Genomic DNA, 17546 nt, shown 5'->3' on the forward strand with positions numbered 1-17546 from the left:
ATCTGCTCATGGGAGGGGGCCATGTGGACTCAGGCTTCCTGGGCCCGGCTGTGTCTGTCTTGGCGACAGGTGGATGATCAGGTTCACGCCTGCTATGAGCAGACCATGGCAGAATGGTTGGGCTGTGAGGCCATCGTCCGACAGAGGGAGAAGGAGTCCCACGCGGCTGCCCTCGCCAAGTGTTCCTCGGGCGCGAGCCTGGACAGCCACCTCCAGAGGATGATGCATCGGGATTCCACCATCAGCAATGAGGTGACTGGTTTGGGATGAGACCCCCACCCCCCACCCTGCGAAAGGGGACCAGGCTGGGAGAGGTCGGGTGTGAGTGGAGGGGCAGATGCCAGCAGATCACAGACTCTCATTGTCTCATGGGACCTCAGAGACCATCTGGTCTAACCCACACCTGAGCAATACCTGCCCAGACAGCATCCCCAGGGAGTGGTCATTCCGTCATTATTGAAAGACCTTTGACACAGTCCATTCTACTTTGAGCCAGCTCTTGTGGTCAGGAATTTCTTTACATTGAGCCAATATTTGCCTGTTTGCACCTTCCCTCCCATCGCTCCTAGGACAATGGTACAGCCCTGCACATACCGGGAGTCAGCTCTCGTATGCCCCTTAGGTCTTCTCTGGACCATTCCCATCGCCATCCCAGGCACCCACCTTTGAATACTCTCAGCTTAGCCATGGCCTTCCTACACTGTGGTAGCCAGAACTGAACACAGCCCTCCAGATGTGGTCTGACCAGGACAGCAGGACTATCCACTTCCGTAGTCCACTCGCCATTGGGGGAGGTGGAGCAGGGCTGAGCGTCTATTAATGTAATCTTAGGTCTTTCTTCATGTTGAGATTGAAATACTCTAAAACCTCTGGTTTTCTTTCATACAAGCGGTTCTAGAGATTAATTTTGTGGACACACGTGGAGGACTTTACATTGATCTCTGGGTTGAGCTACCTCTGGCCTTAGTCCTGTCCCCTAATGACATCATACCAAGCACCACCTAGCCCTTGAAACCCCCACCCTTCAGACTGAAGTTCTTTCTACCCAATGGCCCTGTCAGTGTCTTGGGAATTCGCCTGATCTTCTGGAGGGAGGGTGTCCAACCCAGATGAAAGGCATGGAGCTGCAGAAGATAATGAGAATCCCACTTGACCCCTTCCCCCCATTTCCCCCTTTCCTTTTAGTCTTCTCAGAGCTGCAGTTCAGGAAGACAAAATCACGTCCGTCTGCCAAGCGACTCCAGTAACAGCACCCAGGTAGGCAATGATCACAGGATAGGAGGGGCTCAGAGGGACCTTGCAGATTACATTATCCCACCCCACTGCTCATTAGAGAGGAAGGAAATGAGACCCAGAGAAGGGAGTCCCTAGTTCAAGGTCACCCAGGTAGCAATCTATCAATCGATAAGTATTTACCTATTAATTAATTAATGGACTAAAACAAGCATTTTCAGAACGGTATTATAGAAAAGATGATTGCACATGAAACTGCAAATCTGTTGTGTACTGCTTGCTATTCCTTTTAAATATACAATAAAGTTATCATGTTAATTTTCCCCTCCTTTTTTTTTCTTCCTTCACCCCAATGAGCATTTATTTCTTAAATGCTTGAGAATCATGATTTGAACTCACATCTAGCATATAGAGTTTTGGGGTTATAGATCTAGGTCAGAAAATGTAGACTCAGAGATGCAACTTGTCTAAGGTCACATAGTGAGACCCAGGTCTTCTGACTCAAAGTTCAAGGAATTTTCCACAGGGTTTTGACCCAATGCATTTTCCACTGGGCCACGCTTAGTTTCAGAGGCTCACAAGCTGACCCGCCATCTTTGTCTGTCCTGGGCCTGAACAATATATCTGTTTCTTTTTCCTCAGGTGTTTGAGTCCGTGGATGAAACAGAGCAGGTGGAGGTAGACAGCAGGCAGGATGACATAAAGCAGCCCAAGGTCCCCAATGGGACGGTGGTTAATGGCACCTGCTCCCCCGACTCTGGCCATCCCTCTTCCCACAACTTCTCCTCGGGCCAGTCCGAGCACAGTCTCAGCACAGAAGACAGCGTCATGGAACCCCTCAAAAACACCCCGCCACTGGCGAGGCCTGGTGGACCCAGTGCCCAGGATGGCCATGAGCTGGACACTGCCACCCAGCCTGGGGACAAGGCCCCAAGAGAGGAGCTGGCCATCCAGGACAGCCTGGAAGGGGACTTTCTCACCAATGAAAGCCTGGACGAGTTCATGTCTGTGCCTGGGAGCCTCGACATGGCCCTCCCGGAGAAGGACTCTTCGGTGGTGGAAAGCTGGGTGGGCAGCGAGGCAGAGAAGCAGAGCCTGGTGGAGAGTGAGGACACCCTGTCTGAGGAGCCCGAAATGGAAAGTCTCTACCCCCAGCTGGAATCACTGACCGTGGTGGACTCCACAATCACCGAGGCCTCCCCAGTGTCTTCTAGTGGAGTGACGTACTCGGTAAGTAGACAACAGGAGGCATGGTTATTCCTCTGATAGCCAGTGGGGGGTCATATGTATCAGAGAGCCATCTTCAGAGGCTGTCTGGCCCAAAACCTTGCTTCGTTTTTTGTTTTTAATTTTAAACTTAATTACAAAAACTTAAATATACAATGAGAAAAAAAAAGCATTGCCATGTGCACACCAAAAAATAGGAGAGGATTCAAAATAGGCAGCAATAAATTTCCATTTCAAGAAAGCCGATATAATAAATACTACACATTGTGTTCTGAGCTGTCCATCTTTTCTTTGTTTCTTTTGTTTCTTGCTGTGCACTTTTTACTTTGTTCTTTTTTCCCCCTCAGCCCCCCCAAGACTATAATTAAGTACATATACATACACACATATTCGTATATATACCTATACATACACACACATACATATATACATCCATACATATATACACATATACACACAAATATATATACATACATACATATACACATGCATACTCTTACATAACACAGATATACTTAGATATCTATAATCATACTCATACACAGACACATACATTCATATGCATCTATGTAAGACCATACTATGTTTGTTTGTCCTCTGTTTCTCTGAGGGTGGATAACCTCTTCCTTCACAGGTCCAAGTCTTTCCATATTTTTCCAAGTCCACCAACTCATTATTTCCTACACCACAACAATATTCCCACCTTATATTGTCTAGTTTTTTTAAGTAGTCCAAAACAACACTGATGAATATGGCTGACATATACTGTAGTTTCCCTATTTTTCTCTTTTGATTAAATCTATTTTAGCCTTAACTTTGTCCAAGATCATGATTACTACCCCTGTTCCTTTTTCCCTAACAAATTCTACTCCTGCTCTTTATATATGTTTGTGTGTATCTCCTATTTCTTATCCCTCCTGACTCCTCTGCTTTACTTCTACCCACTGCCTTGCCCTACTATTACTTAAGCTACCCCTCCCCCAAGGATCCCTCCCTTGTCCTCCCCTTCCTTTTAATCTAAACACCTTTCTATACCACCCATTATCCTAGTACCTCATCGTCTTCTCTAAAAATCCCTCCCTTATCTTCTCCTTCCTCCCTATCCCCTTGGCCTTTTTTCTGAAATTAGAAGACTTTTGTGCCCTTCTAGATACACACACACATACACACACACACACACACACACACACACACACACACACACACGCCTCTTAAATCCATTCCCGATGAAAGTAGGTTTCCAGAACTACCAGCCATTCTCCCCTACCTAATTCTTTTATGTCAGTTCTTCCTCTCACACCCCATTTGTATGAAATAATTTCTTTTTACCTGTTCCTAAATGGTTTTACTTTTTAAAATCATATCATCCTCAGGTCTACCCCAATCTTTCTTATGAACTACCCAATTACTAGTAACAATCTTAGACATATATTTTATATTTCCTCATGTAGAAGGTAAGCAGTCTCTTCTTGTGTGCCTTTTAATTAGTCTTTGGTATGTACCTTATATTTCTCTTGGCTTTTGTATCTCAAATCTTCTGTTAAGTTCAGATTTTTTTTTAACAAAATCCTGAAAGTCTGACAATTCATTAAAGGTCTTTTTTTCTCATTCAGGATTATACTTAACTTTGCTGGGTGTCATATTTTCAGCCACAGCCCCAGTTCTTTTGCTCTTCAATATGTAGTATTCCAAGACTTGTGGTCTTTTGGTGTCACTGCTGCCAAGTTCTTGTGTGATTCTAATTGTGGCACCTCCATATTTAAATTGTTTTTTTCTTGTTGCTTGTAATATTTTATCCTTAAGCTGAAAGTTTCAAAAATTGGCTATAATATTCCTGTGGGTTTTTCTCATAGGATCTTTTCCAGATGGTGTTCAGTATATTTTTTCTATTTCTAATTTCCCCTCTTGTTCTAATGCTTCAGGATAATTTTCCTTAATTATTTCTTGTATTATTATATCAACATTTTTTTTTTATTATAGCTTTCAGGTAGTCTGATTGTTCTTAAGTTTTCTCTTCTTGATCCGTTCTCCAGATCGGTTGTTTTTCTTATGAGATGTTTCACATTCTCTTCTATTTGTTCATTCTTTATATTTATGTTTTTATTACTTTATTATTTTATTACTATATTATTTTATTATTCTTGGTCTCTTATAACTTTGCTGGCTTCCCCTTGCCCAATTCTAGTTTTCAAGGAGTCATTTTCTTCCTTAAGATTCTGGATCTGCTTTTCTAATTGGTTGACTTTCATAATCTTCTTGTTTTTCTTGAATTCTTCTTATTTTTAAAAAAAAAAATTCCCTCAATCTCTGTCATTTGATTTTTAAAGTCTTTTTAAAGTTCTTCTGTGAATTTTTTGGGAAGATGACCATCTGACATTACTCTTTAGAGTAGGGGAGGCTTTCTTCAATATCCTCCTCTGAAGACAAACTCCCGTCTTCTCTATTCCCATAGTAACTTTCTGTGGTTGTATTCTCTCTCCTTTGCTTGATCATTTTTTTTTAATTTGTAGAGGCTTAATTTTTGTAATCACCTCTAGTCCTGGGGTGTGGGGGTTGGTGCCTCTGGCCTCAGATCCTCCTTCAGTTCTCCCCTGTGATCTGGAACCAAAACTAAGACCTCCAACCTCCCATAAGTGCCCACAGCTAGCCCCACTACTTCTGCACTCACCAGGTGTGTGCTTTTTCCTTCTCACCCAGGGCCACATCTCTGCAGCACAGCTGGGTCTTCAGCCAACCTTGACCTTCCCTGGCTCAGATACCCAACTTCCCTCCCTGTCTGGGAGGTGAAAGTTCCCACGGCTGGAGTGGAGGCCACCTCCCAATCTAGCTAGCCCCAGGGCTTGTGGCTTTTGGGTTCAGAGAAACTAGTCTGGAGGTGTTTACTCTTCACAGGGACCAAAAGTCATCCTGGGATTTTTCTTCTCCCATTGTGCTGGGAGGACCACTGTTCTGCCCCAGATTTTATTCATTTTTTAATAGCTCTTTATTCACCCTGAGGTGCTATTTTATCTTGTTTATGGGGGGAATCTGGAGAGCTTGGAATTTTCTGACCTACTCTGCTATCTTCCTAGAATTCTCTCCTCTCCCACCCTCATTTATACAAAGGAGGAAACTGAGGCCCAGAGGGGTTAAGTGACTTTATTGGATTATATATTTAGAGTTCTTAAGAGACCTCAGAGGCCATCTGTCCCAACACCCTCAGTTTTACAGATGAGGAAACTGAGGCCCAGGAAGGTGAAGGCACTTGCCCAAGGTCATACTGGTAGAAAATGGATTTGAACCCAGGTCCTCTGACTCCAAAATGCCTTTTCTAGGTACTGTACCATACTGCCTCTAGAGCAGGGGTTCTTAACCTGGGGTCTGTGAACTTGGCTTTTAAAAAAATTTCAATAACTGTATTTCAATACAATTAGTTTCTTTTATAATCCTATGTGTTTTATTTTAAACATTTAAAAACATGATTCCGAGAAGGGGTCCAGCGTACCAAAGGGTTCCATGATACCAAATAAATTAAGAACCCCTGCTTAAGAGCTGGAAGGGGCATTTCAGGGCCTCTCTTCTAACTCCCTCATTTTACAGATAGGGAAACTGAGGCTCAGATGAGTTAAGTGACATATCCAGAGTCACAAGGATAATATCTCAGGTGATATTGGAACCCAGGCCTCACTGATCCAAGCCTAGTTTCCTATCTACTATACCAGGGTTTCTTAAACTTTTTCTACTGGAGACCCCTTTTCTGTTTGGGCAGCTTCCATTGGTGTTGTGTGGCCTGAGGGCATGCACGGTGCAAAGTACGCATGCTTTGTGTTTAGAACCAAGGCTGCAGTGAAGTTGCTCAGTGCAACACGGGCCAGCACTGCCGGAAACACCTCGGATTCATTATACATTTGATTTTTAATTAACTTTTGGTCATTGCACTTTCAGAAACCTAGGTTGCAACCCACAGTTTAAGAAGGGCTGCACTATACCACACTTCCTTGATGTTCCTTCGTGGCTTTGATGTTTCCACAGTCATGTCAACATGGGCCCTCTCTCCACCAATGTAGATCGAAACCCATCCACCCATTTTCATGCGGCGTCATTCTGGTCCATGTCTTAGGATATAAGACTTCTAGAACTAAGATCATAGGATCGGGAGATCTGAGTTCTGGAGCTGGAAGGGACCTCTCACATGCTATCTAGTTCCCCCTCCCCCTCATTTTACATGTAGGGAAACCGAGGTCTTGGAAGGTGAGGCCCAGATCACCCAGGTAATGCATGGCAGAGTGGGGGATCTGAATGCAGATCCTTCAAGTTAGTGTTGTTTCCAGGCCTCCGGAGAGCATCCGCCCACCACCCTGAAGACCTCCCTTCAGGCTCTGCAGCCCTTAGATAGCCCCAGAGCAGCGCTCACGCTGGCCCAGACTCTCCGAACAAGGCCACGTGTTTCCTTTCTCTTGCACACACTGTCTTTGAAGCTGTTTTTGTTTGTTTGTTTGAATAAATTAGCCTCGGTAACATGCCGGTCTGCCTGACCTCACTAAATGTCTTCCCTGCGTCATCGTCATCTGCATTTGTGTTTCTGAGGGTGGATGGAAGACTTACAGAGAGAAATTGAGGCTGGATATAAAGAAAAGCTTTCTAACAACTGGAGCTGTCCCAGAATGGTGGGAAAAAAAAAGCTGCCACAGGACCTATGAATTATCACCTTTCTCCCTCAGTAAACTTCAGTGGCTACCTGTTACTGCTAGGGTCAAATCTGAGCTCCCCTGTTTGGCACCTGAAGCCCTTCCCGTCTTTCCTGTCTTCTAACACATTCCTTCCCTCCAAACTCTGCCATCCAGACATCCTCCTCTATTTCCTGCTCGTCTCCGACCCCTGGGCTTTGCCCTAGCTGGCCCCCATACCTGGAAGGCCTTTTTCTTCACCTTTGTCTCTTAGATGCCTGTCTTTCTTCAAGACTCAGCCTAATCCCTACCTTATGTGGGAGGCTTCCAGTCCCCTGAGAGGCTTGCGCTGGGCTCTTTAAGGTTACTTTGTATCTACTCTCTATGCACCTTACGTGTAATCAAAAGTAAAAGTCACTTCCTCGAAGGAGCTTACCTTCAAATGAGTAATTACAACATGTATACAGATAACTGAATACAAAATATGTATACCGAGTATATATTAACTATAGGAAGCTAGGTAGCTCAGTGGAAAGAGAGCTGACTGGAGTTCAAATCCAGCCTCCAACACTTACTAGCAGTGTGACCCTGGGCAAGTCACTTCATTTCTATGTGCCTCCGTTTTCTCATCTGTAAAATGGGAATAATAATAGTATCTTTCTGCCAGAGTTGATGAAATGAGATGATCTTTGTAAAGGGTTTTACAAGCATTGAAATGGTGATGATAGTGGTGTCAGAAGTAATGTTTCAGGGGACAGAAAGCTAATAATTGGGGGGCTTCCTGTAGGAGGTACAACATGAATCACTGTAAGGACATCCAATAAGCCACATCCCTCACATCAGCAGGGATCTGGAAAGACAGTTGGGTCAAGGAGCCACGGCTGTTGCTGACATCCAGAAGATGGCGCTTGAGAGCAAAATGCCTGGCTTGGTGGAACCATATCCATTCATGCAATCTGAGAATTTCAGAGGTGGGAGGGAACCAAGAGATGCTCTATTCCAGCCTGTACTTGAACCAGAATCCCCTGTAGTCTGTGTCCCTCAAAGTGGTCCTCCAGCCTCTGCTTAAAAACCTCCGGCCATGGAGGTGACCTCCCAAGAATTCCCACCCATGTTTGCATCTCTAATTGTTAGGGAGTTTTTCCTGACCTCCAGACAAAATTCTAGCTTTGGCAACATTCATCCATTGCCCCTGGGTCTGCCCTATGGGACCAAAGCAATCAGTCAGTCAGTAAACATTTATTAAGCACCTACTATGTGCCAGGCACTGTGCGAAGCACTGGGGATACAAAGAAAGGCAAAAGGCAGTACTTGCCTTCAAGGAGCTTACATTCCAACCTGCAGAACAAGTTTCATCCCTTCACCACAGCGATTCAAGTATTTGATGACCACTGTCATGTCCATTAGGTTGTAAGCTCCTTGAGGGCAAGAACTGTCTTTTGCCCCTTTTTGTACCCCAGCACTTAGCACAGTGTCTGGCACATAGTAGGTGCTTAATAAATGTTGATTGATGAAAGTCCCTCCTTAGTCTCTCTTCTCCGTGCTAACTACCCCCAATTTCTTCAATCAGTCCTTATGTGACATTGACTCCTCTGGACGCTATCCAGCTTATCAATGTTTTTCCTAAACTGTGTTACTTAGAAATGAACTCAGTGCTCCAAACATGGAGTTAGAAGAACCTGAATTCAAATTTTTCCTCAGATGCTTACTAGCTGTGTGACTCTGACCAACTTAATTAACTTCTCAGTTTTCTCATCTGTATCAACCAACGAATATTAATTACTTCTTTATTTATTTTTTAGACAATTGGGATTAAGTGATTTGCCCAGGGTCACATAGTGTCAAGTGTCTGCGGCTGAATTTGAACTCAGGTCCTCCTGACTTCAGGGCCAGTGCTCTATCCACTTAATTACTTATTTGTTATGTTATATGCCAGGCACTGTGCTAGGTGCTAACAGAGTACAAGGACCAAGAATGAAACTATCCCTAATTGCAGTGAGCTTACATTCTAATTAATGGGGGAGGTTCTATGTAGGACACATATAAGTATAGACTGGTAATAAATACAAATCTATTTTTTAAATGGCTAAATAGAAGAGTTTGGGAAGGAGGGCACTGGTACTTGGGAGCATCAGGAAAGGGTTCATGCAGAAGATGGGCTGGATGTCTACCACAGTCCTTCTAGTTATAGAGCTATGATCCTTGTGGGCTGACTGAGACAGAGAATGTTAGGACTGTTGCTTCCCTATTCGTGGAAACTGTACCCTTTCTCATGCTACCTAAGATCACGTTTGCCTTTTTGGCATACTATTGACTCATATTAACTTTGATGTCTACTGAAACCTCCAAAGCTTCTTAAGACAGATTTGTCTAACCTTGCTTCCTCTCTTGTACATGGGAAATTGATTGTTTGGGCCCAAGTGTAAGATTGTCCATTGATCCCCTATTGAATTTCATCTTATTCAATTAATTGATCAGTAAACATTTATTAAACACCTACTATGTACTAAGCACTGGGGATACAAAAAGAGGCAAAATAGACCCAACCCTCAAGGAACTTACAGTCTAATGGAGGAGACAACATGCAGATAAATATGTACAAAGTGAGCTTTATACCAGGTAAATAGGGAATAATTAACAAAGTGAAGGTGCTGGAATTAAGAGAGGTTGGGGAAGCCTTCTTATAGGAGGTGGAATTTTAATTGAGCTTAAAGGAAGCCAAAGAGGGCAGTAGTCAGAGTTGAGGAGGGAGAGTGTTCCAGGCATGAGCTGCATGTTCTCCGCAGCTGGAGAGATCTTTTTGGAGCCCAACTTGGTGTTCCAGGGTATGAGGTGAGCCCAAAGGAAGCTAAGGATGCTAAAAAGTGAGTGTGTGGAGCAGGGCCTCCTAGGCCTGAGGGACAAACCTATGCAAAGGCGTGGAGTTGGGAGATGGAATGCCAAGGTGGGGGGATAGCCCTTTGAGTAGGTATTGTAGTATGCCTGGGAAGCAACCTCTGCTAGTGGAAGGAGCTTTGGGTTTGGAGGCAGAGGCCCTGGGTGCATATTCCAGCCCATCCACTTGGACCCTTGTGCCCAGGCTACCCTCTGTGCCTCCCTGCAAAACGATGAGGTTGAGAGATGAGCAGAGACTCCTTTGTTCTTGATTTTACATCTCTAGTGCCTAGCACAGTGACTGGCAGTCAGTCAATAAGAATTTTTTGATAATAGTTAGCATTTACATAAGGCTTTCAGGTTTGCAAAGCACTTTCCATATGTTAACTTATTTGATCCTCACATCAGCCCTAGGCGGTAGGCACTACTATTATTCCCATTGTACAGATGAGGAAACTGAGACACAGATAGGTCCAGTGACTTGCTGTGGGTCACACAGCCAGTAAGGGTTTAAGGCAGGATTTGAACCCAGCTCCCCATTTTACAGATGAGAGAATTGAGGTTCTGAGATGACCAGGTACATGGTCATACAGGTAGTTGGCGTCAGAGTCAGAATTCAAACCCAGGTCCTCAGATTCCAAAGCCAGTGCTCTTTTCCCGAGGCCACTATGAGAGGTTGCGGATGATCTAGCATTGACCCTCCCCTTTCTTTCCTCCTCCCACTTTACTTCTTTCAGCCAGAACTGCTAGATATGTACACAGTGAACCTGCACCGCATTGAGAAGGATGTCCAGAGGTGTGACCGAAATTACTGGTACTTCACCCCTGCCAACCTGGAGAAACTTCGCAACATCATGTGCAGGTAAGCCCTCTGCCAGGGAGGAGCGGTCCGATTTCAGTGAGTAGCTCTGGTGCCACCTAGGCGGGGATCTCTTTTTTTTCCAATTCATTTCAATAAATATTTATGAAGTGCCTACTGTGTGCCAGGCACTGTGCTAAGCCCTGGGGATACAAAAAGAGACAAAAGACAGTCCCTGCTCTCAGGGGGCTTACAATCTAAAGGAGAAGCCAACATGCAAACAAATACATACGACTCAAGCTACATATAGGATAAACAGGAAAATTCTGTTGCTATTATCATTTGTCCTTTGTTCTCATTCTCAAAGAGGACTATGATGTCAGGAAGGTGCTGCCGTGACTTCCAAGTGAATTGAATTTGAGTGAGGGAGGAATGTGTAAAGTCACCAGCCTCACTTTCTCCTCCAGAGCCATCTTGGTCCAGTAGCCAGATATAGATCAGGACGACTGGAAGTGGCCCCACATAGGAAGTAATTAACAGAGGAAAGCACTGGACTTGAGGTGTTTAGGAGGGCTTCCGGTAGAAGATGGGATTTTATCTGGGTCTCACAGGAAGAAAGGGAGGTCAGCAGTTGGAGAAGAATAGGGAGAGTGTTCCAGGCATGGAGGACAGCCAGAGAGAGTGCCCAGGGCAGAGTTAGCCTGACTTTTAGGCCTTTCCAAAGGCTGTCGTGGAGCCTTTGGAGGATCAGAACCAGGGAGTGGTTTCCCATCTCATTTCTGCCACTTATTTGCTGTCTGACCTTTTTCTAGTTATTGTTCAGTTATTTTCATTCCTGCCTGACTCTGCGTGACCCCATTTGAGTTTTTTGTTGTTGTTGTTTTTGGCAAAGATACTGGAGTGGTTTACCATTTCCTTCTCCAGCCCATTTTACACATGAGGAAACTGAGGCAAACACAGGGAAGTGATTCGCCCAGCGTCACCCAGCTAGTAAGTGTCTGAGGCTGGATTTGAACTCAGGTCTTCCTGACTCCAGGCTCAGCACTCTGTCCACGGTGCCACCTAGCCACCCATCTGACCACAAGCAAGATATCTAATTTCTCTTAATCTCATTTTCCCCATCTGTGAAAGTGATGTTACAAGTTGTACCTGGGCCACTAGGTGGTGCCATAGTGGATAGAGTGCCAGGCCTGGAGTCAGGAAGACCTGAGTACACTAGCTGGGTGACCCTGGGCAAGTCACCTAACTGCTTTCTGCCTCAGTTTATTCATCTGTAAAATGGGGTTAATTATAGCACCTATTATAAGGATAAAATGAGATAATGTTTTGCAAATCTTAAAGCATTATATAAAATGCTATTATTGTTGTTATTATTATCTTAAAAGTTGCCTGTGGCCCAGGCATCATATTGCAATGAAAGAATTTTATATTTGAAATCAGAGGACCTCAGTTCAAACCCCAGATCTTCCAGTTAGTACCTATGTGACTTTGGTAAGTTCTTCAACCTCTTGGCTTCCTCATCTGTAAAATGCGAGTCGAAATATATTTGGTTACAATAAAATAAATGATAATGTCACCAAGAGGTCAGACTCTGATGGATTGTCATGAACCATGTCACTCCTGAGGAATGGATAAAGAAGTTCATCTTCCACCTCTCAGAAGAAAGGTGGGGGGCCACGGGTACAGAATGTGGTATACGTTGTCCCAGTACATTTGCTGCATAGATCTGTTGCTTAAGTGTTTTTCTTTGTTACAGGGGTTTGGGGAGGGAATTAAGGAACAACAAGTGTGTCATGAAATGAAAAGGCAAACATAAAACTTCCAAAAACCCAAACCAAGAGAGGAAGTGTGACTTGATGGCATGCCAAGGCCCTTCCAGCTGTAATCCCTGATGTGATCATCTTATGACTGTCAGGCTCTCCTGTCTCTGATGCCTCTTCTAAGCACCTCCAAAATAATATCTTTCAATGTTTTATTGTTATCGACGTATCGTTTTTACATCAAATTCAACCCTTCCAGTGAGTCATCACTTGTAGTCAATCAGCTAGCATTTTTTTTTTTTTGGTGAGGCAGTCGGGGTTAAGGGACTTGCCTAGGGGCACACAGCTAGTGTTAAGTATCTGAGACTAGATTTGAACTGAGGTCCTCCTGACTCCAGGGCCAGTGTTCTATCCACTGCGCCACCTAGCTGCCCCCAGCTAGCACTTATTAAGTGCCTACAATGTGCCAGGCACTGGGCTAAGCTTGTAACAAAGGATTTAAAGAAAGAGAAAGGACAGAGAACACTAAGAAATAAATAAAATAAAGATATTAATTATTTTTTCATAAATAAAATAATTTAATTGAAAGAAAACTAAATAATTTTTCATAAAGAAAACTTAATTTAGTACCTAACATTTTTAGAATCCTGAAGCTGTTAACTGGTCATCAGAACACAGTGAAATAAATAAATGTCTCCTGTATTTTCTTAACAAGCTTCTTGTGGCCCCCCCCCCCCCCGGGGTTACCCACCCTTATGTTGAGATCCCCTAGACTAGGTAAAGTACCTTCTCCAAGGTACCTATGACCATTCATCATTCCTGAACTTAGCTAAACCTCCCTGAACCCTGTAATAGAATGTCAGTTTCTTTCTCTTCCTGGCATTGTGATCTCCCTTGTTTTCTTCTTAGTTACATCTGGCAGCACATCGAGATTGGTTATGTGCAGGGCATGTGTGACCTCCTGGCCCCGTTGTTGGTCATCCTGGACGATGGTGAGTGACCACCAGGCTTCTGTGACTTCCTCTGCTCTTCCATCTGGGTGGTGGGATGAGTTTGACAATTTCATTTTTACCTCCTCCCACCCCAACCTGTGGACAGTGAGCTGCTCTTCAAGAAGCCATGTGAAGCCTGTCAGGCTTCATCCAAAACAGGTCATACCGTACTACCTCATTTCCTTTCTGTTTTTTTTTTTTTCATTTTTGGACTGGATTACTAGACCAGTCTACTATGGTAGTGGATAAAATTTACCTTGGAGTTAGCAAGACATTTGGCAAAGTCTTTCATACTGTTGTTATGGGTATGATGGAAAGATGTGATCTAGAAATAGAACAGGTAGTTGGATTATAAATTGGGTGAATTGCTGGATCCAAAGAGTCGTCATTAAATGTCTTGATGGTGACTTGGAAACAGGTCTGTAGTGGAGTGCTCCAGGGATCTGTGCTTCTGTTATTGTTGTTGTTCAGTTATTTATCGCTGGGCACTTTAGCACTTTTTATTAGTACTTTGGATAAAACTGGTTTGATGGGTGATCAAATTTGCAGGGATAGGAGGGATTGCTAATATGCCACATGATAATCAGCATCAAAAATAAGCTATTGACATGTTAAAACATTGGGTTAAACATATGAAGGTGAAATTTAATAGGTATAAATGTTAAGCCTTACACTTAGATTCCAAAAATCACCTTCATAATTATAAGCTATGGGAGGCATGGCTAACATATGGTTAGTTTGAAAAAGATCTGGGGGTATTAGTAGTCTACATGCTCAAGGTGAGACAAGGCTGCATTGAGAGAGACCGGGCTCCCATGACCAGGTGATGACCATCCCACAGTCTTCTGCTCTGGTCAGGTGTTGTGTTCAGTTCTGGACACCGTAGTTTAGGAGGGACATCAGTAAACTGGAAATTGTATCCTGAGAGCGAAGAGACTTTAGATCTTGTCCTGTGAGGATTAGTTGAAAGACATGGGAATATTTAGCCTGGAGAAGAGAAAAGGAAGGGAACACGAGAAACGTCTTCAAGTATCTGGGAAGGGATTCACCTTGTTCAGCTTGGCACCAGAACAACTAATGGAAGTTACAGAGAGATGGATTTAGGTTTGATATAATGGAGCATTTCCCTGGCCTCAGTTTCTTCCTCTGTAAAATGCCAGGGTTCAGAGGATCAGAGCTTAAGACCTTGAAGGGAAGTTCAAGATCATAAAGCCTGAGCCCATCGTTTGACAGAAGAAGAAACTGAGACCCAGAGAAGGAAAATCACTTGTCCAAGGTCACAGAGTTTAGAAGTGATAGAGCTGGGATGTGAAGGCTGGGTCCTGGATTCCAGATTTCACTCTTTGTTCACTATACTGGATGGATGGATAGGATAAACATTTATTAAGCACCTGTTTTGTTCTAGGCACTGTGCCAAGCATTTTACAAATTTCTCATTTGATCCTTACAACAACCCTGAGAGGTAGGGGCTGTTATTATCCTCATTTTTATAATTGAGGAAACTGAGGCAGACAGAGGTGAAGTGACCTGCCCAGGGTCACACAGCTAGTAAATGACTGGATTTGAACTCAGGTCTTCCTGACTTGAGGCCCAGTGCTCTATGCACTGTGGCGCCCCCTAGCTGCGGTACTGGATGAGCTGATCCCCTGAGATCTCTCCCAGCTCCAGAGCCCCCCAGGGTCTTCAGGAGTCCCTGGTTGTTGTCTGACCTCTTCTCTTCTCCGTTGCATCTCCAGAGGCCCTCGCTTTCAGCTGCTTCACAGAACTCATGAAAAGGATGAACCAAAACTTCCCCCACGGAGGCGCCATGGACACCCACTTTGCTAACATGAGGTCCCTCATCCAGGTAAGGCATGGAGATGCTAGATGTGGAGGAGACAAAGCAGAGCCACAAGGGGGCGCCCAGGATGCTCGCCAGTGAGGGCTGGCCCATTTCACTTCTTCAAATGAGTGTTGACTGACTGCCAGTTACTAGGTAGCAGAAGTGGGATTTGAACTCAGGTCCTCTGACTCCAAACCAGTCTTGTTTTTCACTGTACCAGGCTACTGCCTTCTTTTTGGCTTCTGTGACCCCCACACTTAGCACAGGGGCTGGCACAGACCAGGTGCCCAATTCCTGCCTCTGGGGCCAGCCCCTCTCAACCACATTGTTAAAATAATAAAATCTCACGTTTCTTACAGCACTTCAGGGTGTTTGAGATCCCTTCCCCCATAATACTCTTTGAGTATGACAGTCCAGAAGTTCTTATACCCATTTTACTAATGTGGAAAATAAGTCTTAGAGAGAGGAAGTAGTTTGCTCATAGAACAATACTATTCATTAGCATTCATTTCTGGAGAAGAGAAGATTGAAGGCAAAGATGTGAGTTGTCTTCATCTGTTTCAAGGGCTGTCACGTGGAAGAGGCATTAGCCTGGTTTTGTCGTTGGTGGTGGTGCTGTTGAGTCCTGGCCATGGCCCCATTTGGGGTTTTCTTGGCAGGGATACTGGGGTGGTTTGCCATTTCCTTCTCCAGCTCATTTTACAGATGAGGAAACTGAGGCAGACAGGGTGAAGTGATTTGCCCAGGGTCACATAGCTGGTGTCTGAGGCTAGATTTGAACTCAAGTCTTCCTGACTCCAGACTATTCTGAATAATGTATGTGGTAGGGTTTTTTGTGCAGATACATTTTTTTCTTCTTCTTTTTCTTAATAATCCAACTCTCGGGGAGAACTGCCCACTAACAGGCTCCTGGGGTCAGTGGGAGACCCTCCCTCCAGGCGCGTGCTGACATGACTTTCTTCTCTGGCGCAGATTTTGGACTCAGAGCTTTTTGAGCTCATGCACCAGAACGGCGATTACACGCATTTCTACTTCTGCTACCGCTGGTTCCTCCTGGATTTTAAGAGAGGTACGCGCCTTGGGAGGGGTGGGCTTCCATGTTGTGCTGGAGGCAGAGCCATGCAGTGGAAGGAAGGCAGCAACAATGGAACACAGAGCCCTCGGAGGACACGGAGTCCAACCTCTTCATTTGGCAGAAAAGGAAACTGAGGCATAGCGAAGTTAGTGATTGACCCGAGGTCATTCAGCTTGTAGTAGCAGAACTGGGATTCAACCCCAGGACGTGTGACTCCAGTTCCAGTTCTCTTTCTCCTTTCTCTTTCTCTTCTCACAAGGGTACCCCTAAAAGTGACCAAAGCATGAGTCATGAAGAGTATCAGACAATTCTGTAATACTTTAAAGTTTTCTAAAATATTTTACATAATAATACTATTTGAGCCTCACAAGAACCCAGTAAAGCAGGTATTATTATTTTCATTTTTTATTACTGGGGAAACTGAGGTATGAGCAACCTGATGTTGGGGAAATCTGGATGTCCCAAGAACTTGATGTTGTCGGTACTGGGCCATAGGCTGTCAATGCCGTTGGGTACCCATCTATTGAGCGGGATGAAGGATTAGCCATGGATTGAGCCGAGTTTTTCTTCAAGGTGGTTGAGTGAGGGGCAGTGGGGCAGTTCTGAGCAGAGGGTCTGCTCTCTGACCCTCCCTGAAGCTGTGCTTTGGTGTTTTCATAGAACTAGTCTACGATGATGTCTTCTCCGTCTGGGAAACCATTTGGGCTGCCAAACACGTCTCTTCCTCCCACTATGTCCTTTTCATCGCCTTGGCCTTGGTGGAGGTATACCGAGACATCATCTTGGAAAACAACATGGATTTCACAGACATCATCAAGTTCTTTAATGGTATGGGTCCTGCAAGGGGAGGGACTGCCAGGGGAAGAAGAGAAAGGGGCGAGCTCTGGGTGTCCAGAAGGAAAATAGTACATTAAGCTAGATCTTGTTTAGGGCTGACTCAGTGGTAAAAGAAAGAAGGTTTATCAGAGTGAATTCTGTTCATTTTAAATGCCATTCTTTCCAAAAACAGAGTGAACAAGACAACTTCCTTCCATTGAATCTCTTTTAAGACTGGACCTCTCTCTAAGGCGCCTCTCAGCTCTGACATCCCCTGTTCTGAGTCTCCCTCCCAGCCCTGA

General features: G+C 44.4%; 1 protein-coding gene across 1 annotated transcript in view; it reads left to right on the top strand.

Moving 5' to 3' along the window:
* Positions 1–17546, top strand: part of SGSM1 (small G protein signaling modulator 1) — a 59161-nt gene that overhangs the window by 40998 nt on the left and 617 nt on the right. Inside the window, exons 16-23 of the mRNA XM_027865017.1 lie at positions 70–252; positions 1186–1257; positions 1876–2463; positions 10718–10842; positions 13449–13531; positions 15268–15377; positions 16326–16422; positions 17089–17256. Coding sequence (XP_027720818.1) covers positions 70–252; positions 1186–1257; positions 1876–2463; positions 10718–10842; positions 13449–13531; positions 15268–15377; positions 16326–16422; positions 17089–17256 — 1426 coding nt within the window. The remainder of the gene's footprint in view (positions 1–69; positions 253–1185; positions 1258–1875; positions 2464–10717; positions 10843–13448; positions 13532–15267; positions 15378–16325; positions 16423–17088; positions 17257–17546) is intronic.

The sequence above is a fragment of the Vombatus ursinus genome, unplaced genomic scaffold (assembly GCF_900497805.2).
Source record: "Vombatus ursinus unplaced genomic scaffold, bare-nosed wombat genome assembly UNPS02001287.1, whole genome shotgun sequence".
In the NCBI taxonomy this organism is placed as follows: Eukaryota; Metazoa; Chordata; class Mammalia; order Diprotodontia; family Vombatidae; genus Vombatus; species Vombatus ursinus.